General features: G+C 42.9%; 1 protein-coding gene across 1 annotated transcript; it reads right to left on the bottom strand.

The window, feature by feature from the left end:
- Positions 1 to 103: 103 nt before the first annotated feature.
- Positions 104 to 27,036, bottom strand: ATP6V1B2 (ATPase H+ transporting V1 subunit B2). Its single transcript, XM_055144762.1, has 14 exons — positions 26,860 to 27,036; positions 20,668 to 20,723; positions 16,580 to 16,678; positions 15,121 to 15,214; positions 14,936 to 15,013; positions 13,708 to 13,847; positions 13,296 to 13,397; positions 12,689 to 12,786; positions 11,615 to 11,738; positions 9,111 to 9,261; positions 7,225 to 7,307; positions 5,116 to 5,220; positions 4,019 to 4,148; positions 104 to 1,520 (listed from the first exon to the last, which is right to left on the bottom strand). The coding sequence occupies exons 1-14, from the start codon at positions 26,993 to 26,995 to the stop codon at positions 1,381 to 1,383; spliced, it is 1,536 nt and encodes a 511-aa protein (XP_055000737.1). The 5' UTR covers positions 26,996 to 27,036; the 3' UTR covers positions 104 to 1,380.
- Between the last annotated feature and the right edge of the window lie 599 nt (positions 27,037 to 27,635).

Genomic DNA, 27,635 nt, shown 5'->3' with positions numbered 1-27,635 from the left:
GATCAAATCGGAACCAGAATTTATTATTACGTACTGCATAATACTGATGTGCTGACTGCTCTTGCTTTTCTGGCGAAAAGATACAGACTCACGTTAGGTAACGTCCATTTAATTTATTCTTTATTTTCATTTTATATCCAGATTTCACATTTTCTACAATAAAATATAATCATGCTGACACCATCCCCAACCCTTAAGAGAAAAAGTGAAGAACTTTACACAACTTGAAAGATGGAATGCACAGAGTAGAGAAGTTGCTATTGCACTCGAGTAACAACACAAGGAGACGGGTCAGGAGATCCGGCAGGCGAGCAGAGAAGACGGCTTAAGGTTCCTAGCACGAGGGAGCATGAATTAAAGTGCTAAAGCTTCTCAATGCTACCACTTGTGTCACAAAACTACCTTGAAGAGGCAGCGAGGTCAGAAAGCAGAGTCAAAGAGGGGGTTTTCCAAAGGCTGCTCTCTAACAGAGTTTAAAATATCCAGAAGCAGAAGTGCATTCTCCTTCCTGCTTCGCCTTCAGAATCTCACAGAAACAAGGGTGAGCCTCCGTTAGCATGTCAGAACGTTGGACAAAGGTTCTCATTTTTTTTTTTAATTACACCCCAATTCTTTCCAGGTAACATTATTATTAAATTATGCAATTCCTCTGAATGGAAACCCAGCAAGGATCAAGAAAAGGCATTTACCATCCAAGCAGTATCAGCTGTGCAAAAGCTGCATGATTCGTTAACCAACAGGGAGGGAGAACGTAAGTCACGGGAGTCCCGACTCAGACCTACTAGAAAGGAGGGAAAGGAAGCTCCTTTTCTAATCTACTCGTTCAACAGGAAAGAATCTGTGGAGAATAAAAGCCATCAGCTCGGAGCACACAGAGAGACACCCCTCGATTCAAACACCACTGCTCAGAGCTGTCAGAGAGGAGGTTTCTTTCAAACCTGGTCTCACGTCTAATTTGGATGTCAAAGCATTATAAAGTTTAGGTACAAATACTCTTGAGGGAGCTGGATGTTAAGGTTCAGGAGATCCAAGTAATGAGGGCATTATTAGGTGAGTGACTATACCATTACACACAGACACACACACATACACACACGCTGGCACAGGCACACGCGCGCACACACACACACAAAGAAAACTTCACCTCCATCCCTGCAGCTACTCCGAACAAAGCTCCTAACATCCAGGTTTTCTGAACAGGGAATATTTTAAAGTCTGTTAGCTATTTAAAACATTGCAACACTGGCACAATGTTACCTATTCTTTGTTTTTAATTACAGGGTAACACAGTAAACTCCAACACAAAGATGGGGATGGGAGTGCAAAAGGAATAAAGAAAACAGAACCAGTATTTCACAAGAGTCAGCCATGAAGTAGCAGCTAATGTTTTGCAGAGTCTCGAGGGTAAAATTCGCTCAGGGTGCTCTGAGGAATTCTCTTCAGCATTTCTTTGGGGAAGATTCGGAGCAGCTGCCAGCCAATGTCCAAAGTCTCATAGACAGTGCGATTTTCATATGGACCTGACAACACATTTGAAACAGAATGAGTAAAGGAAAACTACTTGCATTTTTTAAAAGCATTAACTCACTATCTATTCTGTTAAGTGACCACAGTTGTGTACACAAAGTATTAAAAAAAAAAAAGCAACAGAGCAGAAAGGTCTCCTGAAACAGAGCACATCTGAATATGAAAATAAGGGTATAGATAAAAACACCAGGAACCAAAAAAAGGGGAGATAACCATGGGCTGGAGACAGCAGGCAATTTAGTGTGTCTGTGTATGCATGTGTCTTTCTGACTAATTGAGTGGGACCATACAACGCAGATAAGATCCTGTTGATCAATCATTGCCCAGAGATCAATTGGGTGAGGAGAGGGAGGGGCGAAGGGGAAGGCAGTCTCCCCAGAGCAGTGGCTGAATGTGGGCAAGTAACAGACTTAGGGAGTCTTACATGCCAACTGGGTTCTCATTAGTGAGTTTTTAAGGGCTTTACTATTTTTAGTATCAGAATTATCCTTACCCTGTAAATAAATATTATTAAGTACAGAATCAGAACATTTAAGAGTCCTGGGCTATTTTCTCAACAACAACAAAAAATCTTGACTTTTATATATGTCCAGAAATGAAGAAAATCCTAATAGTACATGTACTCTCAGGAATTTAATGCTATTAAAATACTTAAGAGGAAAGCATACAAATCCTAACTGTGATACATTATTTCAAGATAGAACATTAATGGCAGTGCCAGTCTTGGCAGGAATGGCAGGGGAAAGATCAAGAAAACCTGCTTCAAAACCCTTTGACATGTCATGGAAGTCATTATAGATTTCTTTTTAGTAGGAGTAGCATAAAATTGGCAATAATTGTACTTGGCAGAGGTCTACAGGAAATCAGAAAAACTGGTATATAATAAAAGCACTAATGGCATACTAATTAATGGCATACAGATCTGAACTAGCCACTAAAGGTCCAAGTATGACAAAACAGAAATCGTGGTGAGTTTTAACATCACCTAGGAGCGGGTTATAAAACACAGAGTCCTAGGGCCAGAGACACAGTCCAGCAGGAAGGTGCTTGTCTTGCATGCAGCTGACCTGGGTTTGATTCCCAGCACTGCATATGGTTCCCCAATCAGTGCCAGGAGCAAGCCTGGCACAGCTGACTGGGGCCCAAAAAGCAAAAGCAAAAACAAAACAAAGTCTCTGGCTCACCACATCAGAATCTGTATTATTAATAAATACTAGCTTAAGGTATTAAAATGGAGATTAAAAACAAAACAGGATGTTTAATTCTTTTTTGGTCCCTGGGTCACACACTGTGGTGTTCGGGGACTCCTCGTGGCGGTGCCTGAGCGCCCAGGTGATGCAGAGATCAATCCCAGGCCACCCACACGCAAGGCAACTCATCGAGCTACATCTCTGGCTGGAAACAGTGTATTTTATTTTATTTTTTGCTTTTTTTTTGAGTAACACAAGGCAATGCTCAGGGGTTACTCCTGGCTCTGCACTCAGGAATTACTCCTGGTGGTGCTCCGGGGACCATATGGGATGCTGGGAAATGGACCCGGGTCGGCCGTGTGCAAGGCAAACGCCCTACCCGCTGTGCTATCACTCCAGCCCCTCAAAATAGTGCATTTTAAAGCACAAAACTAATAAGAAAGCATATGATCAGTGGAAAATAAATGAAGACGACTAATACCCAATAATTAATAATGGTCATGTCAGCAACAGACACTGGAAAGGAAACTGTTATGCAAGCAATTGTCTGGAAAATCCTGTTGTTTCTGACCATGCTGATCTGAGGAGGGAGTCCAGCTAGAGATGTGTTAAAGAGACGGTGTCATGCACGACTGAGTCAACAGCACAGGGAAAGTAAGAATAGTTAACTTAGGCTTTGGGAATATACAGAGCCAAGAGGGGACTTGAGAGCGATCTGGTGGTGACAGGGGCCAGGCTGGTTTGGCCGAGCTGGCTGGTTGGGAGGGTTGTCCCCTCCTCCCTGACCGCAGCCCTCCCAATGCTGTGCCCAGGGTGAAGAGGTGGGTCTTCCCAGAATAGAGATGGATGTTCTTTGGTCGAGGGTACATGACTAACTGTGCTCCCCACTAGAACCCCCAAACAGGCTCTCTTAAGCAACACAACAACAAAAATCAGTAATGGGCATGGAAAGAGGAAAATCAGAAAATCCTCGCCCCCACCTCCACCCCTTCAAAGGAGATGGCTGCAGAGAAGGAGGATGATTTGTAACCAGGGTGCAGAACAAAGGGGCTGGATGTGAGAATTTAAGGGAGAGAAAAAACTCAACAGGGGAGTTGGAAAGCAGAGGGGAAAGGCCTCTGCATACACGTGATAGGCACCTGCAAGAACGTTCCCGGTAACCAGAAAGACAATGTAGGGAGAGCAAAGTAAGTTCTCTTAGAGCCCAACACCCCTGCCCCAAGCCCCCACAAAACCCAACCCCCCATCTCCACACAAACAGAACAAAAAATTATCTACAAGTCTATGTTTGCTCCTCTTACCCTGAGCAATGAAGTTCCTCTCAAACTTCTGCAGAAATTCCAAGTAAAGAAGATCGTCTGAGGTAAGGGCTTCTTCTCCAACTACAGCTTTCATGGCCTGCACATCCTTACCAATCGCATAGCAGGCATACTGAAACAGAAGGTTCACGTGGTCAGAGGATCAGACCGAAGCTTTGAAAAATGAGGGCCAGAGAAATGGTTCAAGTTTGAGCTTGATCCCTGGTATCCCACAGGATCACCTGAGTGTGGCCAGATGTGACACCAAAGTGAAAAGCCAAACCAAACACAGAATTTTATATATGAGAGTAGTTCTTTATCGCAGTGATATGCCCATGTCCTTTCTTTCTCCCCTTCTCCCTCCCCCGACCCCTTATTTCTATAAATAGAAAGTACTTTATGTCACACACACAAGAGTTTTATGAACAGTAATGTAGTCGGGGCTACGTGAGTGCACTGATGTGGCTGTCTTCTCCAGCCATTTCACAGGACCTACAAGCAATATTCACTGAACTCACAAGGAAAGAACTGGGATTTTATTAAGTAGCCTTTTAGGAAGGGAATCTCAGTCATGTAATAAACGTTACTGAACTACAAAATATCCACAACCCTTCAATACCTTGATGAGCTTACACTTGAAAGGCACGAGGAAATCGGAACTCATAGAAAATTTCACTGCCAAGTTCTATTTAAATATAATTTATAAATTTGTGATATGTGTAGGTATACCTTTCTATGTTATGATTCAAAGTACTTTCCTTTGTGTTAATATACAACATCACAATTATAAAATTTCATTAATATAAAACTATTTTTTAGTGTTCTCTGGTTGCTTACTATAAGAAATATGTGAGTAGACATCTAAGAACTTTAAAATTGTTATTATAGTTACTAACAAAAATGTAAAGCATATGGTTTATTTATTTATGGCTTATTTACTTTGGAACTATTCATAATTCTGAGCATGATTTTATATCTTGGAGGATACCAGTATCTGTCCTACACTACAATTCTACTCAGATGAAAAAAGTCAAAGGGGGAAAAAATAAATCCCAAGGCATTCATTGCTTTCAACACCATTTTTAAGAGAATCCACATACCAGCTGGTTAGATACATCTGCATGGTCCTTTCTGGTCATGCCTTCTCCGATAGCAGACTTCATTAACCGTGATAACGAGGGGAGCACATTAATAGGTGGGTATATCTTGGAGAGAAGAAAATATTTCAGTGAAGAATTCAGTCATCACCGTAGTAAAGCAACATTCTGAAACTCAGTATCACCCCTTTACAAAAGGAACTGTTGCGCCTGTTACCTAGATAAGTTGGGTTTTCCTGGGAAGAGACGTAGTGAGAAACATTCCAATGATGGAATATTTCTTGAGAGTCAAATCTTAAAAAAAGTTACATTCAAAAATAGTACAACGGGGCTGGAGCGGTAGCACTGGGGGCAGGGCATGTCTTGCACGAGGCCGACCGGGGTTCAATTCCCAGCATCCCATATGGTCCCCTGAGCACCACCTGAAATAATTCCAGAGTGCAAAGCCAGGAGTAACCCCTGAGCATCACCGGATGTGACCCAAAAAGCAAAAAGCAAAAACAAACAAACAAAAAAAACCCCCCAAAAAACCATAAAAATAGTGCAAGTTCCGGGGGAGAGGGGTGCAGGGATTCTGGTTCAATTCCTGACACACTGTCTCCCAAGCACTGTGGCATCATCAGGCGCTAGTACTGACCTGCCCCGCCTGGTTGACTTAGGTCCCCAGGCCCTTCCTCAAAATGAAAGTACAAGGGCTGGAACAACAGTACCATGGGTAGGGTGCCTGCCTTGACTACAACCCAGTATGATTCCAAAACCCTGCCAGGAGTGATCCCTGGGCATAGAGCCAGGTGTGTCCCCCAAAACAACAACAAAACATGTACAAGATCATATTGGAAATACCATGAATTTTCAGTTTGCACTGTTAAAGAGAAGCAAATCTACATGCTATTATACTCATAAAATCAAATACATTAAAAAACTAACATTTTCACCTAAAAGCTGGTATTAGACTGCCATCTGTATTTTAAAAAAGTGTCAAATATTCGTTTTCTGTTAATAACAAGACAGTTAATAATAATATGGAATATAAAGACTTTCTAACAAAGACTTTCTTAGAGACAACAAACTCATTTTAAGGTACAAGAGAAATAAAAAAATCTTGCTTGTGTGCTTACAGTAGATAAAGGACCAAACGTAATGGCTTCTCATCATTTCTTTTGCAAACCATAAGACCCATAAGTAGAGAGAGTAAGAGGGAAATTGTCTTCCATAGAGGCAGGGGGAGGGATGGGAGGGCAGACGGGATGGGGGAGGGACACTGGGTACGTTGTTGGTGGAAAATGTACACTTGTGGAGGGATGGGTGTTCAATCATTGTACGACTGAAACTCAAACATGAACTTTTAACTGCAGCTCATGGTGATTTAATAAAAAAAATCTTGCTTTTTTTGGGGGGAGGAGCAGGGTGATACCCAATGATTAGGGGTCACTCCTAGCATGAGGTACCGGGTGCTAAACCTGGGGGTACTGTACACTTTAAAGCATGTGCTCCAGCTCTTTGAGCTATCTCCCCAGCCAGAAAAGAAAGAAATGAAAGAAATGAAAGAAAAAAATTTATTCTTTGCTTGTATCCATACCAGGGTTTCAGCACACAGAAGTGGTTATTATTCTTTTTTTTTTTCTTTTTGGGTCACACCTGGCGTTGCACAGGGGTTCCTCCTGGTTTTGCACTCAGGAATTACTCCTGGCGGTGCTCAGGGGACCATTTGGGATGCTGGGAATTGAACCTGGGTCAGCCACATGCAAGGCAAATGCCCTACCTGCTGTACTATCTCTCCAGCCCCAAAAGTGGTTATTTTTAATATACCTGTGGTTATTTTTACAGGTATATTAAAAACCATTCAATTTGAGGCCAAAGAGATACTACAACAGATAGGGTGTTTGCCTTGCACACAGCTAACCTGGGTTCAACACCCAGCACCCCATATGGTCTCCCGAGCCTGCCAGGAGTTATCCCTGAGCACAAAGCCAGGAGTGGCTCCAAAACCAAAAACGAAAACAATTCAAGTTGATAAATTCTAAACAAAATCCTAAGAGCAAAAAGTCAAAGTCACTAAGGAATATGTAAAACTAAGCTGTGAGCTCCAAAACACTTTCTGGGGTGAAATACCTGTCTGTTGTGCAGCTGGCGGTCCACATAGATCTGCCCCTCTGTGATGTATCCAGTCAAGTCCGGGATGGGATGTGTGATATCTACCAGAGCAAGATAGCTGACATTACTTAAAGTTGACATTATTTAAAGTGTGTATTATTTACACAATCAGAAAAAAAAAAATAAAGTGGTCATCCATACAAACAAACCCAGTGAAGTACATCTTACAGCATTACCCAGAACAGTGCTATGGAAAATAGTTCTCTATGATGATGGATTAAGTTCTGTAGTTGGGGCTGAAGCAACAGTACAGCAGGAAGCGTGCTTGCCTGGCATGTGCCTGACCCTGGTTCAATCCATGGCATCACATATTCAGGACTGATTGGGTATGGCCCCCATGCCAAAAAATAAAAAACAAACTAACAAAAAGTTCTGTATCTGTTCTATCAAATATGGCAGCAACTAGCTAAAGGAAACTTCAACATTTCAAAGATGTGACATTTCAATGGAAAATATGAGAAAGGTACGAAGCAAGAGCAGCACCAACAAAAGGCTACACAAGGCAACATTTCTGAATCTGTTAAATCAGATCTACGTAACATTGCAATTACTTCCTTGGAATAAATCAATTCCATATCAGAAAAGTACAGTGTAGTACCAATTTACGTGAATTATGAATTCAAACGACTGGGTTACAAAGCTATCACTTCCTAATGATATCCCTGTGATTCAAAATTGAGCATTCACTGAAAAGTTGCTGAGTTAATTTATACAAGGCGCCAAGAACAATTCTCACTATTTATGAAATATAAAATTATTCTTAGTAACTAAGGTGAAGACATGTAAGTCACAATAAAAGTATGAAGAATCTCACCCAGGAGTCACCCTGAGCACACAGAGTAATTCTGGGGGGTGGGGGTGATGGACCACACCTGCAGTGCTCAGGGGTTACTCCTGGCTTTAAGCTCAAAGGGGCCGGATGTGGTATACAGGATCATGTCAGGGCTGGCTGCATACAAGGTAAACATTAACCCCTGTACTCTTTCTCTCTGATCCCAAGAAAATAATTTTTAACCAGCTTTTGGTGATCGTTCTATCCCTCAAGTATTCAGCATTTCCTATTTATACTCTTCTATCTCACCTAACATAAGCTACTTAAATGACTGATGAAGGGCCAGTGGAAGCTGAGTCCAGCAGGCAGCCTTTTCAGCTGAGACCCTGTTTAATCCCCATCACCAACACTGCCGTCCCACTCTCCCAACCTCCAGCACCACCAGGAGCAGGAAACCAAGAGAAAGCCCTCAGCATTGCCAGGAGAGGTCCCCAAAACAAAAAGAGCCAAACAAAAATTTATCAGTGTACATACATACAAAATGTCCAACCAGACTAAATAACTTAGATTTAGTGCAACCATACATTTGACAACAAAATTTTCTCAAATATAGATCACTGTGCTCCAAGTATCAGAAACTCAACAGTATCGAACACAGGAAAATTAAAAAACCCAGATTGAGGGACTGGAGAGAGAGCACAGAGGGGCGGGCACCTGCCTGCACGTGGCCAACTGAGGTTTGAATTTTCAGCACCCTTGTATAGTCCCCAGAACCCTGCCAGGAGTAAGTCCAGGAGTAAGGCCATGCTGGGTATGGCCCCCAAAGAAAATGTAACAAAACAAAAATTCAAACTACAATTTTTATTCTTCCACAACAGAATATAACCATGAGTAATTTTCAAATGAAAAAATTTTATCTGGGCATAAATCACTAGTTTAGGTAAATTTCTAGAGGTTAAATTTAACTCAAAGTGCCTAAGTTAAATTTATCTGCTGTAGTATCTCTCCAGTCCTTATAATCAAAGTTCTAACAATGATTAGGTCTGTTATAGTCCAAAGACCAAAAACTTACCATCATTGGGCATGGTGAGAATAGGGATTTGGGTAATAGAACCATTTCTGCCTTCCACTCGACCAGCACGCTCATAGATCGTGGCTAAATCTGTGTACATGTAACCTGGGAAGCCTCGTCGGCCAGGAACCTCTTCCCGGGCTGCTGAAACCTAGTAAGAATGCAGAGATCACATAGCAGAATATGGGAAACAAAGTGCGGTAAGAGCATATCAGTGTGAGTACTTCAAGTTCCAAAACTGGAAATACCCTGATCATTTAAAATACTGTCTCTAAGAGATGACTTAGAAACATCTTCTAGCTATACAAGTTAAAATTATTCTCTGTAACAATAATTTTGGTAAAAAAGGTGACAATTGGGATATTGAAAAAATTTTTAATTTTTGGTTTTGGGGTCACACCCAGTGATGCTGAGGAGTTACTCCTGGCAGTGCTTGGTGGACCATATAAGATGCCAGGGATTGAACCCGAGCTGGCTCCAAGCACTATCTGAACTATCTCTTGGACTTGGCATCAAAATTATATTGCCAACATATAAATCTCTGGGCCTGGAGAGAGAGCATGGGGGCTAAGGGGCCGCACTATATGTGGCTGACCCAGTTTGATTCCTGGCACTTCATACGGTTTCCTGAGCACAGATCCCAGAGTAACCTCCCAGGACCAACAGGTATGCCCCTACTTCCCCACCAAAAAATATCTCAAAAATATCCCAAATGTTTACATAGCTTTCCAAAGGAAAATCTTGTAACTGTAATTCAAAGAAAGTTAATATTTATTTTAATTTTTTGATCACACCGTGAGAATCAAACCTCATACACACAATCAATAACACTATCTCCCCAGTCCCAGGAAGTTAAGTTTTAAATGGAGAGAATATTCTTTGCTCATAGATTTATTCCATACAATAGATCTTGCATGTTTACATAAACTAATCTGAAAAATTAAAAAGGGAAGGGAGAAGGGAATATATATATATCCATATTCATATATATGTAAGAATAAAATCATAAGGGCCTTTATCTACATTATATATTATCTACAAAATTAAGTAATTTTGGTCTGTTTTGCATTACATGTGGTGACTGGGGGGACCAGCATGTAAAGTTTGTGTCCCCGTCGTTTATGCTTTCTCTCAACTTACATCATTTAATCCTCAAAATAACCATGTGAGAAAGGTTTTATTTCTCATTATGTACACAATATTTACAATTTATTATTGGAAAAGAGTTCCCGAGATCAAGGAAGCCATTAATTGTACAAAAGAGTAAAATGTTTCTCTCTTTATGAAACATGAATTCTAAAATATTATATATTAATCTACAGCTACTAAAACTATACATTAAACCCAACATTTAAATGCTCCTTTGGTAGTTCCAAGAGTGATGCGACATTGTTACTCAAAGTGCAGTCTGTAGACCAGCTTTTACTAATATGCAAAAAGGAAAAAAGAAAAGGGAAAGAAGAAAACAGACATTTACAAAATAGAATAGACATTTACAAAACTTGAAGGGCAATTTGAATGAACTTGAGAGTAGTTCAATCATCTACACTCCTTAGGAAATCAATTCCTCTTTTGTACATTTTTGGGGCACCACAAAGAACGCTGAGTACCGTGCCGTTCTCCATATCAAATGCAAAGTATGTGTCCAGCCCACCAGGCTCTCTCTCACCACCTAGGCATCATGTTAACCTTTGGCCCTTGGAGACCATGGCCATATGATAAATAGGCTAGCACTGTAGCACTGTCCTCCTGTTGTTCATTGATTTGCTCGAGTGGGTACCAGTAACGTCTCACAACAAACTGTGAGACTTCTTGCTACTGTTTTGGCATATCAAATATGTCACGGGTAGCTTGCCAGGCTTTGCCGTGCTGGGGAGATACTCTCAGTAGCTTGCTGGGCTCTCCGAGAGGGACGGAGGAATCAGACCCAGGTCGGCAGTGTGCAAGGCAAACGCCCTACCGGTTGTGCTGTCGCTCCAGCCCATTATTAGATATCAAGAAAATTAACTGACGTCTACTAAGGTAGATTTAGAACACAAGAACCAACCTGAAAAGGCCTACAGGCTAATCTGAATACCTAGGGTAACTAGAAGGAATTAAAACTCATCCTTTAATAATTTCAACCAAGTTGTCAGAAAAGAAGTTGCATTTTTCCTTTTAAGATATTCTACTAAAAAAGCAGGTCACTGTCACTGGCATCCCGTTGCGCATCGATTTGTTCGAGCAGGTACCAGTAACGTCTCCATTGTGAGACTTGTTACTGTTTTTGGCATATCCAATACGCCACGGGTAGCTTGCCAGGCTCTGCCGGGTGGGTTCGATACTCTCGGTAGCTTGCCGGGCTCTCCGAGAGGAGCGTAGGAATCGAACACGGGTCGCCCGAGTGCAAGGCAAACGCCCTACTACTGTGCTATCGCTCCAGCCCAAAATAAGCAAGTAGTTTATAAAAATGTTTGAAACAACACAATTTAAAAATTTTTACAGAAAAAACAGTATTAAATTACCTCTCGAAGTGCTTCAGCATAGGAACTCATGTCCGTTAGGATGACCAGTACGTGTTTCTCACATTGATAAGCCAGAAATTCGGCGGTGGTTAGAGCCAAGCGGGGAGTGATAATTCGCTCAATACTGAAATGGAATATTAAGTCTTATGTCATTCACAAAAGGGCTAAAACCAATGTATTTACAGAAATAAAAGTTACCCTATTACAGTTTTGAATGAATCGATTGTCATTATTATGATTACAATTATATCATTATTAGGATTAACTCAAACACTAATAAAAGGTTATTACTTCAGAAGTTCTTAAGCAGTGATTTGATGTTTATACAGTAAGAATTACTAGTGTTAGCAAGGGAAACTGATATATAAATGTTCTTTAATGACTCAGAACTATATAATGAGAGAGAGAGAGAGGGAGAGGGAGAGGGAGAGGGAGAGGAAAGAGAAAGACATATGAAATAGGAAATAGATTTCTCAGTTAAGAGGAAAAGATCATTTATGGAATATGGAATACATGTCTGCATTATCTCATTTAATCCAATACCAACCACACTCCGTGTGACAAGAATCACTTATCACATTTTATTCAAGAGAAAACTGAGTTTCAGAGACTGATTTATCCAAAGTCTAATGATCAATCAGAAGCAGAACTGCAACAAATTTCTTTTTTTTTTTTAGGATTTAGGCTCTGTTTAGGATATAGGAAAAGGAAGAGAGGGGAGAGAAGGGAAGACAGAGGAAGAAGAAAAAGACAAGAGGGGAGAGAGAGAAAGAGCGAGAAAGAGAGTGAGGGGAGGGGCTGAGGAGGGAAAGAACAAGTGGGAGACTGAGAGAACAAGGGACAGACAGGCCCATCGATGAAGGGCGAGTAGTGTCTGCACCTGGAGCTGGGCTCAGACAACTCGGGGATGAACATGCCCGCACGCAGGGCTGAAACTTCAGCAGCTAACCCATCTGAGTTGTCTTGCTCCTAGTCCACTGGCTCTTTCATTAACACAGTTCACACCCAGAGTCTTAGGTCACACTGTGGACCTAAAGCCCTGGTGAAAAGAAAGGAGTAGCTCCAGTTACTTACGTTGGATCATTGGCCAGATTCAAAAAGAGGCAGACATTGTCCATTGAGCCGTTTTCTTCAAAGTCAGATTTGAAGAACCGGGCAGTTTCCATGTTTACCTAAATAGCAATGACTTCATCAGTGCTGGGAGAAGAAAAATTCTCAGTATTTATTTCTGATGAAGGCCAAGCTATAGTTCTATACTGTTCCTTCTCTAAAGTTCTGTGTGCCTCTTATATTTATGTACTTATTTTAAACAAAAGTCAACAGAATAAATAGCCTGCTCTGGGCACGAAGAATTATTCTTTCTTTCTTTGTTTTTGGGCTACACATAGCTATGCTCAGGGTTAACTCCTGGTGGGCTCGGGTCTGTTGGGGATCAAACCTGGGCTGGTCGCATGCAAGGCAAGCGCCCTCCCTGCTGTACTACTGCTCCAGCCCTTATTCTTTTATTCTTTATTTTCAGTTCACTCTACACTGTAATTCTTAGTTTTCCCCAAGGGTCAAAGTGCCAACTTCTCTACTCAGAGGAAGAAATATAACAATTCATGTTTACTTTTCAGGACTATTTTAATAACATTAAACAATTAATTTTCATGTCACTTGGAAACAAAAAAACGATACTTACACCCATAGCAGCAAACACAATTGCAAAATTCTCTTCACTGTAGTCCACTACATCTTTGGATTTCTTCACCAAACCAGCCTGGCGACAGATCTGAGCTGCAATCTGAAGAGAAATAAAAAAGACCAAAGTTAAAATCTAAAATAACATTTCAACAAAGTAACTTTTTGAAATTGTAACTATCAGTGAGATTGGGATGTTTTGGAGGACTGTGCTCAACAAAACTACCTTTTCTAAGAGCCTTACGAATAAGCAAGACTACAGATATCACACATGAGTATGAAGTCGATGTTACTGCACAGAAACAGTAATACTAGGTATTAATTTTATAACCCCCTAATAGGGTCTCCCAATTATCAATGGAGCATTTAGGAACTATTTATGGTTAAATTTCATACAAACATTAAGTTCTTACCTCATTGTGCGGCAAGCCAGCAGCAGAGAAGATGGGAATCTTCTGCCCCCGAGCAATGCTGTTCATGCCATCAATGGCCGAAATGCCGGTCTGAATCATCTCCTCAGGGTAGATTCGACACTGCGGATTGATTGGTTGACCTAATGCATTTCCAAAGAAGGAAATCTTAATATCTGTACATAGATACTAGAATTATATAAAGCATCCTTTCTATTCTTTAACAGCTTCAGGAAATTTTTCCATTAGCCTTTGTAGACTCACACATATATATGGTAGGGAAAACACACGTTTGTGGAGTAAGGTAAAGGTAAGTGAGAAACCCTAATTTCAAAGCCACGATTTTACTATTTATATTTAAGATATACCCAACTGATGCTTCATAGCAATATCCGAGAGTGGTTGACGCCATTCCCGAGGGCAGGAAGGGACGCCAAACTGGAAGGTGGAGGAATGTAGTAGTGCAACTCTGGGGCATTTTGTCAATTTAGAGCACGGATTTCTAGGGAGTATCTAAGTAATTTTTTTCTGAAAAGGGGGTTGTAAGAGAAATAATTCTGAGAACCTCTGCTTTGTAGAATCTTAAGATAATCTATACACAATATTTTTTTTAGGGGGGCTTTTTGGGTCACACCTGGCAAATGCAAAGGGGTTACTCCTGTCTCTGCATTCAGGAATTACTCCTGGCGGTGCTCAGGGACCATATGGAATGCTGGGATTTGAAGCTGGGTTGGCCGCGCGCAAGTCAAATGCCCTACCCGCTGTGCTATAGCTCCAGCGCCAATCTATACACAATTTAAATGTTATGTGTAAATAGTAAACAGTAATAAAAAAATTAAAATTATTTTTTCTTTTCAGTTTTTGGGTCACATCTGGCCCTGCTCAGAGACTACTTTCGACTCTGGTTCAGGCTTCACTCCCGGCAGTGTAGGATGGAGCCAGAGTAAGTCACGTGCAAGGCCAGCGCCTAACCCCTGTATGATTTCTCTGGCACCCAATTAAAATAACACAGACTGTGTCTATTTCCGACTTAAACTATCATGAAAGGTAGAAGCTGGGAATTGCCAAGGGCTGGAATTCATGCTCTGCAGGTGCCAGCACTGCCCTGAGCAACCCCGTGAGCAACAAGCTGGCAGGAGGAGCCCCTGAGCACCCCCTCATGTGCTGCAAAGAACAGCCATGAAACAAAGGCCATTTTCTCCAAAGCAAAGAATTCCGTTCACTCTCTTACCCATGATGTCAAGAAAGTCTTCAGCCAGTACGACAGGACCCCTGTCAATGGGTTTTCCTGACCCATTGAATACCCGACCTACGGAACAGTAGACAAGACAGTAAAAAGTAGATAATGACTATGAAAATATGTTAGAAACAAAACAAAACAGACTGCTGCTTAGAATGAGTACAACAGCTATTTACCAAGCATATCTTCAGACACTGGTGTTCGAAGAATATCCCCAGTAAACTCGCAGGATGTTTTCTTCGCATCTATACCTGAAGTCCCTTCAAATACCTATCAGAAAAGAGAAGTCATTAGAGGAGCTAAAGAAATTCAGTTCATGAGCATTTTCTTTATTGCCATTACTGGTCTTATATATAACACGGATGGAGACAACTCAGTGTACAGAGCACATGCCTTGTGTGCAGAAGGCTGGGCTGGATCCTAGGCTCCACAGGGTCACCCCAGCACCACCAGGAGTGACCCTGGAACATGGATAAGTGTACTCTCAAAAGAAACAAAACAAAATAAAAACAAGAACGACATAATCAGTAGCATGTGGGATCTGGAAGAGATTCTGGGATGAACGCTGACCTTGCAGGCATGGAAGCCCTAAATGCTGACTGCCAGCCTGCTCACTTGCACAAGGATGATTTGTCTGGGATTCCAATTGAGAGGGCCGATAAAATGATCCCAGTGGCATCAAAAGAGCCCAGGAGATAGGGCCAGAGAGACAGTATAGTGGGTAGGTACATGCCTTGCACGTGCCTGAGCCGGGTTTCATTGCCAGCATCCCATATGGTCCTCTAAGTCCTGCCATGAGTTATCCCTGATCACTGTCAGGTGTGCTGGGGGGGGGGGGGGGAGTGGGGAGGAGGAGGTGAAGTGCCCAGGAGGGCAGGAGAAATAGTACAGAGGTCCTAGCATTGCATCCCACCAACCCTGGTTCGATGCACGGAGCAGTATATGGTTCCCCAGCACAAAGGTGTGGTGATCCCCGAGCACCGCCAGGAATGGTCCCCAAACCAAATCTGCCCTGGGCAAGTGTGAGGTCATGAGCTTAATCCCATGCACCAAGGGGATCCCCAGGGGCTCCAGTCTGGGGATTCTGGTAAGGTGTCGGGGGTGGGAAACAGAGACAACTTCAGGAACAGATTCAGATCTAATTTTGGTTTCATCCTGCTATCCGTGAATTCTACCTGTCAACTATCTCCTTCCTGTGACTTGTTGCTTCATTTTGTCTTAATTTCTTATTTTTTTAAAGCCTTATACCAGGGTCCAGGAAGACATCTTCTAAGACCGGAGAGCAATTCCATGACACCTGAGTTTTGGACCCATTGCTTTAGGCCCCTGGTTCCCAGCGCTGTGAGACATGCTGTGCTCAGAGCAGGAAATCACCAGGCCACTAGCAAACTGAAGACGTGCCTCTGGAGACCCTCGCCCCCTACCCCCCACTCAAGGTACAAACCCAAGACCACAAAATGACTGGACTACACTGACACTGCTAAGAACAAACGCAAAATAATCCCAGTCAGTAAGTAAGCTCTCAAGATATATTTATTCAGTGATCACCATAAAACAAACAAAGCAAACAATATTCTTTATGATTCCGAGCTTAAGAGAAAGTTTGACTGGCCAGGTTTCGAAAGTAATGCTTACCTGAACAACTGCTTTGGAACCACTCACTTCGAGAACTTGCCCACTTCTCTTTGTGCCATCTGGTAATGTCAAGTGTACAATCTCGGCATACCTGGGAAACTAAGTAGAAAAAAAAACTATCAATAGCCAACATTTCAGAAGTTCCCCATACTTTATATGCTCTATTTTTAATCATAACACCCCTGCTTGTGCAATACCCTTGGCCTCACTAAAACACAGGGACTTTTATACTTTTAATACATTTTTTCTGCTCTGTGTGTATGTATGTTTGAAAGTTTCAGGACTACAGAAAGAACAAAACTTACAAATAACTATGTTTCCAATACTCAGAAGTGAACTTGCTTGTGTACACAAAACCTGTGTGCTTTGGCTGGAAGAGATATTATAATAATAAAATGTTTCTCCTTCAATTTTAACTAGATACGTATTCTTAACCAAATATATGTTCTTCTGATCCATAGTAATTTTTGATTATTAGTGTTACTTTTTGTTTGTTTGGGGGGGGGTCATACCTGGTGTACTTGAGGACTATGTGCAGGCAGGGACCAAACCTGGAGCTCCTGTATATAGTATGTGCTCCAGTCCTTTGAGACACCCCAGCCCCCATTCTGATGCTTTAAACAATATATTGTGTCACTTTGATATTTGGCAACATGAAATATATTTTTATCATATTGCTTTAAAAGAATTTATGATATTTAAAAAAAAAAAACTTGACCATAATTGGTTTTGGATCTGCCATGTCATTATTTATCTTACTTATCAACATAATTCAACAGAGAGATGTAGTAACAATTTTTTGTGGCACACACACACACAAAAATCTGCCAGTTAAACATAATGCACCAAAGACTATAAGACATTTGATTTTGGAGATACCAAAATGTGACTAAATGGGCACTTTAGAACTAATTTTGGCACAGTGGGTAGGGTGTTTGCCTTGCAAGTGGCCGACCAGGGTTCCATTCCCTAGGACCCCATATTTTGTTCAGGGCTTAGGTCTGGTTGTACTCACGATCACTCCTGGCAGGGCTCAGGGACCTTATTGGGTGATGGTCTGGGGTTACTCCTAGCTTCCCACTCAGAATTCCCAGAGGTCAAACTCAGGTTGGTCACATGCAAGGCAAGCTCCCTATCTGTTGCTCTGGCCCCATGCAAGAGGCCTTTTTTTTCTTTCTTTCCTTCTATTTTTTTTTCTTTAAAGAAATGAATACATTTGGGGCTGGAGAAACAGTATGGGGTTTAAGGCATTTGCCTTGTATATGGTGCACTGTTCCTGGTTCAATCGCCTGCAAAGCATATGGATGCCTGAGTATCTCCTGGAAGAACCTCTGAGCAGAGTCAGAAGTAGTCCCTAAGCACTTTAAAAAATGAGTAACTGTTCTGATGCTTCCTTATTTATTGATATTACAAGCCTTTCCTAGTTTATTCCAGTGGTCTTCAGCAGCTTGTCCACACGTGCAGGCAGACTGAAAACCACTAGTCTACTGCCTTGGTTAGAAGTGGGTCCACGGACCTTATGCAGGACAGGTGCAGGTCCAAAAGCCTAAAATGTCTAAGAACACTAGTTTAATCCATAAATGAATGGGCAATCCATAAATTATATTGATCTATTTTTCTAACAATAAATCATCTTTTTAATTACTCTTTTTAAGCTTTCAAAAACATTTTTCCTCTTACCTAATCATTAGTCTATTTTAAATAAAATCCTATGTCTCACAAACTTGAAATATGTGCCACGGGAAAGAGCTGTATTTCCCTTTGTTGGTGTTATCCTTTGTCTGGCTTAAGAATCCAAGATGTGCTCATTTCAAAAAAATGAGTTGGGCCAGTCTTTAACATCTGTTCTGATACATTTGTAAGAATATATGGTCTTTGATTCAATTCTCCATGTTAAAAACAAAAGGAAGGGGCTGGAGAGATAGCACAGCGGGTAGGGCGTTTGCCTTGCACGCGGCCGACCCGGGTTCGATTCCCAGCATCCCATATGGTCCCCTGAGCACTGCCAGGGGTAATTCCTGAGTGCAGAGCCAGGTGTGACCCCCCCCAAAAAAAGCCAAAAAGAAAAAAAAGCAAAAAAAAAACCCAAAAGGAAAACAAACTAAAAAAAAAAATCTGGTGGCATTTTTAGAATTACATGAAATATATTCACCAGCTTTTTCCTCAGCTAAAGCTACACTTTATAAATAAAACTTTTTAGCTCTTAAAATGATTTTCTCAAACATATATTCTACACTACTATCACAGTACCCTGTACTCATCCTTCACAGCACTCACTAATTACATATTTAATTTTCCACTACACGATGCTACAGCAAAAGGTCCATGCGAGAGTTCAGATCCACTGTTTACTGCATTTCTTATACTGAGCTCATCACTTCACATGGCAGAAATATGAGTATTTTTGAACTGTCTTCAGTAAAATATTTGCTAATATAAAAGTTTCGTATTTTAAAAACAGGCAAAAAATATTGCCCAATAAATACAGAAAAAAGAAGAAATAAAGGAGAAGGAGAGGCCAGACAGACAGCTTTGGGCTAGCAGGCAAGAGCCTGGGCTTGATCTCGAAACTGTGGTCCCCAAACCACCACCAAGAAAGAGCAGCACTGGGTACAGTGGGAAAAAAGGGTGAGAAACAAATCACCTTATATTTTACTAAGAAAGAAAAGGTTTCATTCATTCACAAAACATGAGTTGAATAGGAGACTAATATTAAATAGTGTCGAGGAGGTAAGCTTGCTATGCTTTCTCCTGAGATTAATTTAAATAGTTACTTTGTTGTTCACAAAACTATCTTAGTGCTTAAGCACTAACGCACTTTGCCCCTTCATCCTCTTTTTTTTTTGGGGGGGGGGCAATGTCAGGGAGTTCGTGGGGGCTACTTTTGGCTCTACGCGTAAGGGAGAGCTCGGTGCTGGGGATGGAACCTGGACTCCTGCTTGTAAAGTGTGCGTTCAGCCCTGAACTGTCTCTATGGCCCCACACTGCCCTTTAAAAAAAAAAGTTCTTCAATTATCTTCTGCTTTCTGAGGGGTCACATGCTAAGCATTTCTGCGTCAGAACTTCTTTCTAGCCACAAACTAGCAATTGTGTCCTTCCTCCCAGTCCACCTCAACAGCAAAGTAAAATTACTGTTCTAGAGAGCTTATTATGTATTATTTTCTCAAGAGATTCTGATCATACAGCTGGCAAAAGGCTTAGCCCAGGGTACTCAGTTACAGACTATATTCTTATTTTATTTTTAAGATAACACTAATAATGTTGGCAATTTTTATATACAGGTGTGGCTTAAGAGCCCTAAAAATCTTATAGCACAGTAAGTTGTTAGGATAATCTGTTATCTTTTTTAGGGGCTATCACTGAAAAATCTTATTAACTTCAGTGGGAAGATACATCATCCCATATGGTTCACTGAGCACACCGGGAATGATTTCTGACTAGTGCAAAGCCAGAAGTAATCCCTGAGCACTGCCTCGTGTGTCTCAAAAACCAAAAAAAAAAAAAAAAATTTGTATGTATTTAGGAATATACAATGGAAATGGCTTTAAAAACTTAAAACAGAAGGCCAGAGAGAAGAGAGGCCAGAGAGAAGAGACTGAATGGACATGCTGTGTATGGGAGCACCAGATTCCATACCCAGTACCACACTGTGCCCCCAAGTACTATCAGTAGTAGCAGCCCCAGAGCAAATGTTTTGGAGCAGATCCTAAGCACTGTCGGGTGAGACCCTGAAACTAAATTTAAAAAATGTCAAAACACAGGGCCGGAATAGACTGCCTGAAGATGTGGAGCGATACCCTGCATGCAGAGGCCTTGTGTTCAATCTGATACCACACAGACCCCTAAGCACGGCTGGACATAATAGATAACACCTGCCCTGAGCACTGAGTCTTCAGGTCTGGACCACCAGGTGGGCTATCACCCATACCAGGAGAAGTGTCTGGGACCAAACACCAGAACTCTCAAAAGGTAACTATTAAAAAAAAAAAATCAAAACAAAGAACTTTAAGTACACCACACCTAACAGAGTTTAACAATGTCCCATATCTAATTTCATATATTTGGTCAAACCATATAAGTGATATTACCTTAACATGATCTAAGATCACTAGCGGACCATTGACTCCAGAAACTGTCTTGTATGCTAGAAGGAAACAGAAAAATTTGCTTTAGTCAAACAGGACAACTACGTTACCTTTCTGACATCAATAGAAAAACCTCTTTCTACTTTATCACATCAATTATATGGAACACTGACATCAAGTTTTATTGAATTTATGTTTGCAAATTATAATATTATACACAATACACCCTCATCAGACATGTTGGTTCCTCTTATGATTAAGCCACAATGTTTCAAGAACCCAGAAAATAGAAATAAAGAGAGACAGAACCAGCTCTCAGGAGTTCAATTTACAAGAAAGGGGAGGGCTCTAATAGAGGACTCTAACAGGCATGCAGAAGATTATGAGCACAGAAAATACCTAGCACAAGTCCTTAACTCAAAAAACGGGGGTGGGGGGGGCTGGAGCGATAGCACAGTGGGTAGGGCGTTTGCCTTGCTTGCGGCCAACCCGGGTTCGATTCCCAGCATCCCATATGGTCCCCTGAGCACCGCCAGGGGTAATTCCTGAGTGCAGAACCAGGAGTAACCCCTGTGCATCGCCAGGTGTGACCCAAAAAAGCCAAAAAAAAAAAAAAAGGGGGGGGACCTTTTAAAAGTGGAGCTTTACAAAATAGATGAGGAAGGGAATCACAGATCTAACAATTCTAAACAGAAGTAAAAACACACACGAAAACCAGAAAAAGCACAGTGTGCTGAGGTAGAAGTTGTTTTTTTCAAAAGTCAAATGTTAGTCAATTTAGGCACTTATTTTCCAGTGTAAATTATGGTCCAGGAATACTTTCAGTCTGTAAGGTAGTATTACCCAAACCCCTCATTTTAGAAAGTAGTTTCCTTCAATCCTATCACCCTACACAGTATCAAATGTAATGGTAACAAAAGGCAGTTGCATGCTGAAGACCTTGGTTTGATCCCTGCTGATTCTTAAGTAAACAGCACGCTGGGGGAACTGGTCTAATCCCCAATCCCTAACACAAATAATCCCCCAACACCAAATCAGAAACAGCCAGGAACACTGCTGGGTGTTCCCCCTCCCCCAAAGAGACAACTAGGCATAAACAGAACACTCAGAGGACAGGAATTCTTACAAAGTCAGAATGCACTAAATGTCTTTTTTTGGTTTTGTCTGGACCACACCTGCTTTGTTTTTGTCTGAGTAGCAACTAGGTCTGAGCTGGGAAATCATGTGGTGCCTGCAGGAATTCTCCCTAACAAAAACCCCAAGGATGGGATATGCCCCTAGGTAAAATAGTTTAGGTCTTAGAAAGCAAAGGGTTTGCAAATGTGCATTCAGGAAATAGACAGATAACAAATATATGTGAGGCAAACACAGAGGGGGTACAAAAAAGTAAGGAGGTACAAAAAATAAATTTTTTTTAAAAAGTCTCAACAGAAACACAAAACGGATGACAGCTAAGTCCTAGTTTCTAAGGATGGTAGTGGAAAAGAACAATTCATTCCCTTCAAGTTAAGGCTCCCAGATGGGCATGGTCTCCAGTAAGGGTCTGGCATTACCCTGACTATCTGAGTGTATACCCCAACACCTCAGCAAAAACAAAAAGACTCCAGTTTTCACAATTTCTGCTTTATGGAAACACCCTCAGAGCTTAAAAATAATCTACTATCAGAAGAAAGCCTGCCTGGGGCTGGAGAGATAGTATAGTGGGTTAGGGTGCTTGTCTAAGGGCTTAAGTCCCACCAGGAGTGATCCCTGAACACCAGTGATCCAATTCCTGAAAAGGGTTGGCAGACCACAAGGTACCAGGGACTGAACCTGGGCCCACCCACCATACTATCACTCTGGGCTGCCTGATGATTTTCTGAAATTGCTACGTGGAAATGCAAAGAAAAACATCTTTACTTAGAAATCAGTCTAAACACAGAGAACTTTTCAAACTCCTTAACTAAGTCAGTGGGATGGTAAGAAGCGGTGGGTAGTTTGTTGGAGGGGGATGGGGAGTGGGGGGGGCATAGTTTTGAGACTTATAGTCAACTTTTAATTTTCATTTTTCAGGCCATAGTTGATACGGGGTGCTGGGGACTGATATAGGTAGGTCACATGCAAGGCAAGTGCCTTACCTGCTGTCCTATTTCTCTAGCCCCAGGCAGCTCTGTTTTAAATAAAATTTAACATCAATATGCTTTAGATCCTGAAAATTACTTTTAGTTTCACCAAGATTTGTTAGTGAGAATCTCACAATTTCTGTGACCCTGCCACTTCTCTAAATTCTCATGGTTAAAACCAAGTTTATTCAAAACTGTGAATTCTTTTTAAAATTATGAATTTCTGCCAGTCATGAGCATAAGCATGATGAGAAAAAGAAACACTAGTCACTGCTTTTCCAGGAAACAACAAGCCAAGTTGACTGTGGAAAACAAGATTCTACTTCCTCAAAAGCAGTCTCTAAATATTCAACAATGGATACAGATTTTTGAAAGCGAGAAAACCATTTGATTGATAATAACACCACCACTTGTAAACATTTTATATTTTTATACATTTTATATTTTTATATATCTCAGGAATCCACATTTTAACACTGTAACAGATTCATAATATTAGTAGTATTTCAAGTTTAGAAAAGAATGACTGAGAAATTAAGTTATTTGACCAAGGATATGGACGTGCCTTATTGGCCAAAACAATTTTCCATGTCTGTAACTTAGCCGCTTAATGTACTGTACAATGTCTCCATAGTTTTTCACTAATGCTGAGAGTTTCATCAGAGGAGAGAAAATCGTTGTTTTAGTTTTCCCTGACTAGGTAGGAAGCATGAAAAACACAAGCCCACTTCAGATACAAACCAGAGGTTAAACAACATGTTTGGTTTAAATTAATCAGACACAAACTAACAAAATGCTATAAGTGAAACTATATCCTAAAATACACTAAGCTACATTTCAAAAGTACCTCACTTTGTTTTTCTGCATCACTCCTGAAGTGCTGGGGTGAGGAACAGTGAAGCCAGCACTTAACTCTACTCAGAGCACAGACAGAAAATTTGAAGCTGGACAATCTCTTCGACCTCATTTATTTCAACACTATTTACTAAACCTTCCTTTTGACCATTAATCAAAAGCAGAGAAAACAAGTTAAACTTGTCGAAGATGTTAAGATGTTTTTCAAGAAAGTCAACACCCATTCACAAATTACATCTGTATTTCTATTTCAATTCCTAAAATATGATCATTCTTCCCTGAAAATGTCCTTCTAAACAGAAAATTTCAGTAGAAATGAACTTGTGTCTTCAGGATGTTCCAGAACTTCTGACAACACAGCATCTTTGCATTTAATTAAAAGCCCAAGGCATTTACAAGCAAAAAGTCACTTCTTCAAATCTGAAGCCAACTGGCAATAAATAAGAAATGACATTTAAAAACCAAAATTTGAACAGGAAAAAAATAGGGAGAAATTTTAAGAAACATATTTTGTCTGCTGACACCTTCCTCCTGGAGGATAGAAGATTGTTCAATACTGCTACCACCACTTAATGATTGTGAAACTTTCAAAAAGAAAATTCAACAGCAATTGCACAATAAGAGATCTAGTCCTCAGTCTCCACCTCACAGGAAAAACAGAAACCCAGAGCAGTCACTCAATGGCTCAACAATAGTCCATGCCCACACAATTCCCGAAGCAATGGGCATTCAGGTTCTAGAAAACAGGAGACTAAGGATTCCTTTGTATCACCTGCTATCTGCTTGTATTCTGAAAGAAACTTAAGGCTAGTTGACCTGTTCACAAGAACAATGGGAGTTATCTAATTTAAGATATCAAAGTTGATGGGAAAATTTGTGCTAATAAATAACTTACACCTGTATATTGCATTTCCCGTTTCTTGTTAAGAGCTCCATCACCTCTGAAAGTTGTTTTAAAACAGGATTCAATTTTGCAGTGGCACTACCAATACCACCTCATTCTTTTGTTCATAAAGAGCAGAGTAACTATAACAGACTGCCTAAGAGACGATTATTAGTTTTTAAAAATATGTTAATATTATTTGGCAATAATTATTTACTGGATTCAAGAAGAAATTCAGAGTTGCTGTTAGCCTGGTAAGACTTGGGCTTTTGAGAGTACAGACTCAGAAAGGGAACTCAATCACTAAGTAACCCGACTCTTGCATCTATCCATGTCCAGATGGGTCAGAGAGATCACTCAACAGCCAGCCCACACGTTCTGCATGCAGGGGCCTAAGTTCAATCCCTGGCACTGCATGCTCCTTGAGCAGTTCCAGGAGTGACCCCAGAACCTCTGAGCACTGCCAGTGCAGCCTCTCTGCGCCCACCCCAAGAAAATAAGCTAAAACTGAACCATTAGAGCAAGGTGGTTATATGCAAAGTCGTACCATCAAAATACAACATATGCTTCTAGACACAGATAATACAAAAGATTCGTGACATCCAAAATGGTGTTTCATGGACACACAACACAGTCTTAAGCATTATTATGGTGCAACAGTTTCACCAGCAAGAATCTCATCTGCAGTTCTTCAGTCACTGCTCAAGCACTCACTGAGCTGTAAGAAATCAGCCTCAGGCCTGAGAGACAGTACAGCAGGGAAGGCTGCCTTGCAGGCCACTGACAGGGCACCCCACGCACTGGGCTCAGCTGGGCATGACCCCAAAACCAAAAAAAAAAGAAAAAAGAAAAGAAATCGTGTTAATCTCCCTTCATCATGGATAAGTTCTAAGACAATGCGATTACTTCAACTGATATTCCTTAAACTGATGGAGAATACCTAAGGACAGGGAAACCGAACGTGACGATCTTTCCTGAGCACCACTCTACCTAGCTTTCCTGCCCAGAGCAAAGCCAAACAAATCAAATTTAGAAAGCGAAATTTGTAAAGATTTCTCGCTAGGCTTAGAGTGACCATCCAAGTCAGTGTCCGTCAGTTTCCTGAACTATTTCCGGGTACGTACCCATCCCCACCCTGCTTGAAGACCTTCCGTGTGGTTTGAGAAAGCCCATCACGCCAACCCATAGGATCATGTGTTCCCCTTAGTCCTCAGGCTGCAGTGCTGTCTCATGACTCAGTGGCGGAGCAAGAAGAGAATGGTCAGGCTGGCAGCACCCGGCCTCAACCCTGGCTTTTGAAATACCTCCTAACCACTGGGCCACCGACACGAACAGGCAATTAATTAACCAGAGAAAGCGCTGGGTCACCTCCTAGACAGACACGCGGGTGGCTTTCCCGGGGTTTAAAGGGTATTTTTAGGGTTTACCAACGCCCGGAGTGGGGGAGAGGGAACAGTCGGTGCATGCTTTTTACAAATCGCATCGTCCCGTCTTCAGAAAGCCCTTTCTTCCCGGACTGGCCTGTTTGTTCACTTAAAAGGCAGGCAGTGGCAACGAGGCTTCGACCGGGCCACTCACGATGCATGGATTCCCCAACAGATGCTACTGGAGCAGGCACTGCTTGGAAAGCTGACAGATCAACGCGGCTAAGGTAAACGGATCGGTACGCGCAGAGGCGATGGCAAAGGGAAAAAAGAAAATAAAGAAAAAAAAGAAGAAGAAAAAAGCCCGGTGAGGATGAAAATCGCCTGCGCTGCCCATTTCAGAGACCTGGGGTCAGGCTGGTCTCGCAGCCCTCCCTCCCAGCACCCCCCCCCCGCCCCCCGGGGCTTCTGGCCGTGAACCCGGGCGGCTCGGCCGAGACGGCCCCCGGGGTGCGGTGCGGGCCGAGCCTCCCTCCGCCCCGGCCCCGGGGCTGCAGACCTGCCCTCCGCCGCGCCGCGCTCGACCACGTCAGCGGCGACCTGCGAGCGGCCCCGGGGCCCCGCGGCGCGGGCGGGGAGGGGACAGGGCGTCCCCCCCGGCCCCGAGATAGCGCGGGAGAGAGGGCAGGAGCGAAGGGAGGCGGCAGGAAGGGAAGCGAGCGTGAAGCAAGCCCCGGCCCGGGTCACGGCGCCGAGGGTGGAGCGACAGGCAGGAGCCGGGCTGCCGCCCTCGGCCCACGTCTGCAACACCGCGTCCTCGGCAGAGAGAGGGAGGGAGGGAGAGATAGAGAGAGAGAGAGAGAGAGACGCGGGTCCGGGCAGCGGCGGGCGAGAGGCGCCCTAAGCCCTTCAGTCTTCCCGCTGGCTCAGCAGGTGAGCAGGGGCGGGCGAGCCGGGGCGCCCTCGCCCCCGTGCCCCGATCGGTACTCACTGAGACGAGGCTGGGAGAGGTAGTTGCGGCTCACGGCCAGCGCCTGCTCCCGGGCGCCCACGGCCGGCCCGCCGGTGGGCACCGGCAGCTCGGGCGCGGCCCCGTTCACGATCCCTCGCATCGCTCGCACCGCCATCTTGTCTCCGTCCCGACTGGCCCCGCAGCGCTGCCGCGCAGGCGCGGATATAAGCAGCGCGGCCGGCGCGCCGCCCGGCCCCGCCCCCTGGCGCCGCAGAGTCCCGCCCCGGCCCGCTCACTGCGGCCGCCGGCCGCTCGGCCCCGCCCCCGAGCGCCGTAGAGCCCCGCCCCGCGCCCCAGGCCCCGCCCCCGAGCGCCGCAGAGCCCCGCCTCCGGCCCGCCCCTCCCACCGCGCCGCGTGACTCGGCCTCCGCACTGACGGGGCCGAGCCTGCGCGCCGGGGCCCAGGAGCTGGCCAGCGTGCTGGGGGGCGGGGAGGGCGCGGAGGCAGAGAGCAAGGTAGGGACCCGAGGGCAAGGCCAGGTGAGGGGCTTCAAATAAAGGCAAGGAGGAGGAAGAAAAGACCGACACTTACGATGATGATGATGGACTGTTTGTACTGTTTAAGGATGGTGGTAGTTGTGTGAAAGTTCGGTTGGAACATTTTTTTGACTACCTAAGACAGAACTGAATAATGTTGTGGAAGGGGACAGCTCGGGCTCCCGAGGTGAAGAACTGAATTGACTTTGGGGCTGTCAATTAATTACAGGTAGGGGACGAAGAGAATTTGCTGAAGGTGGGGGAGGAAAAGAGAAAAG

The sequence above is a fragment of the Sorex araneus genome, chromosome 7 (assembly GCF_027595985.1).
Source record: "Sorex araneus isolate mSorAra2 chromosome 7, mSorAra2.pri, whole genome shotgun sequence".
Classification (NCBI taxonomy): domain Eukaryota; kingdom Metazoa; phylum Chordata; class Mammalia; order Eulipotyphla; family Soricidae; genus Sorex; species Sorex araneus.
The sequence above is the reverse complement of the archived record's forward strand: the minus strand, read 5'-3'. Positions and strand labels throughout refer to the sequence as shown.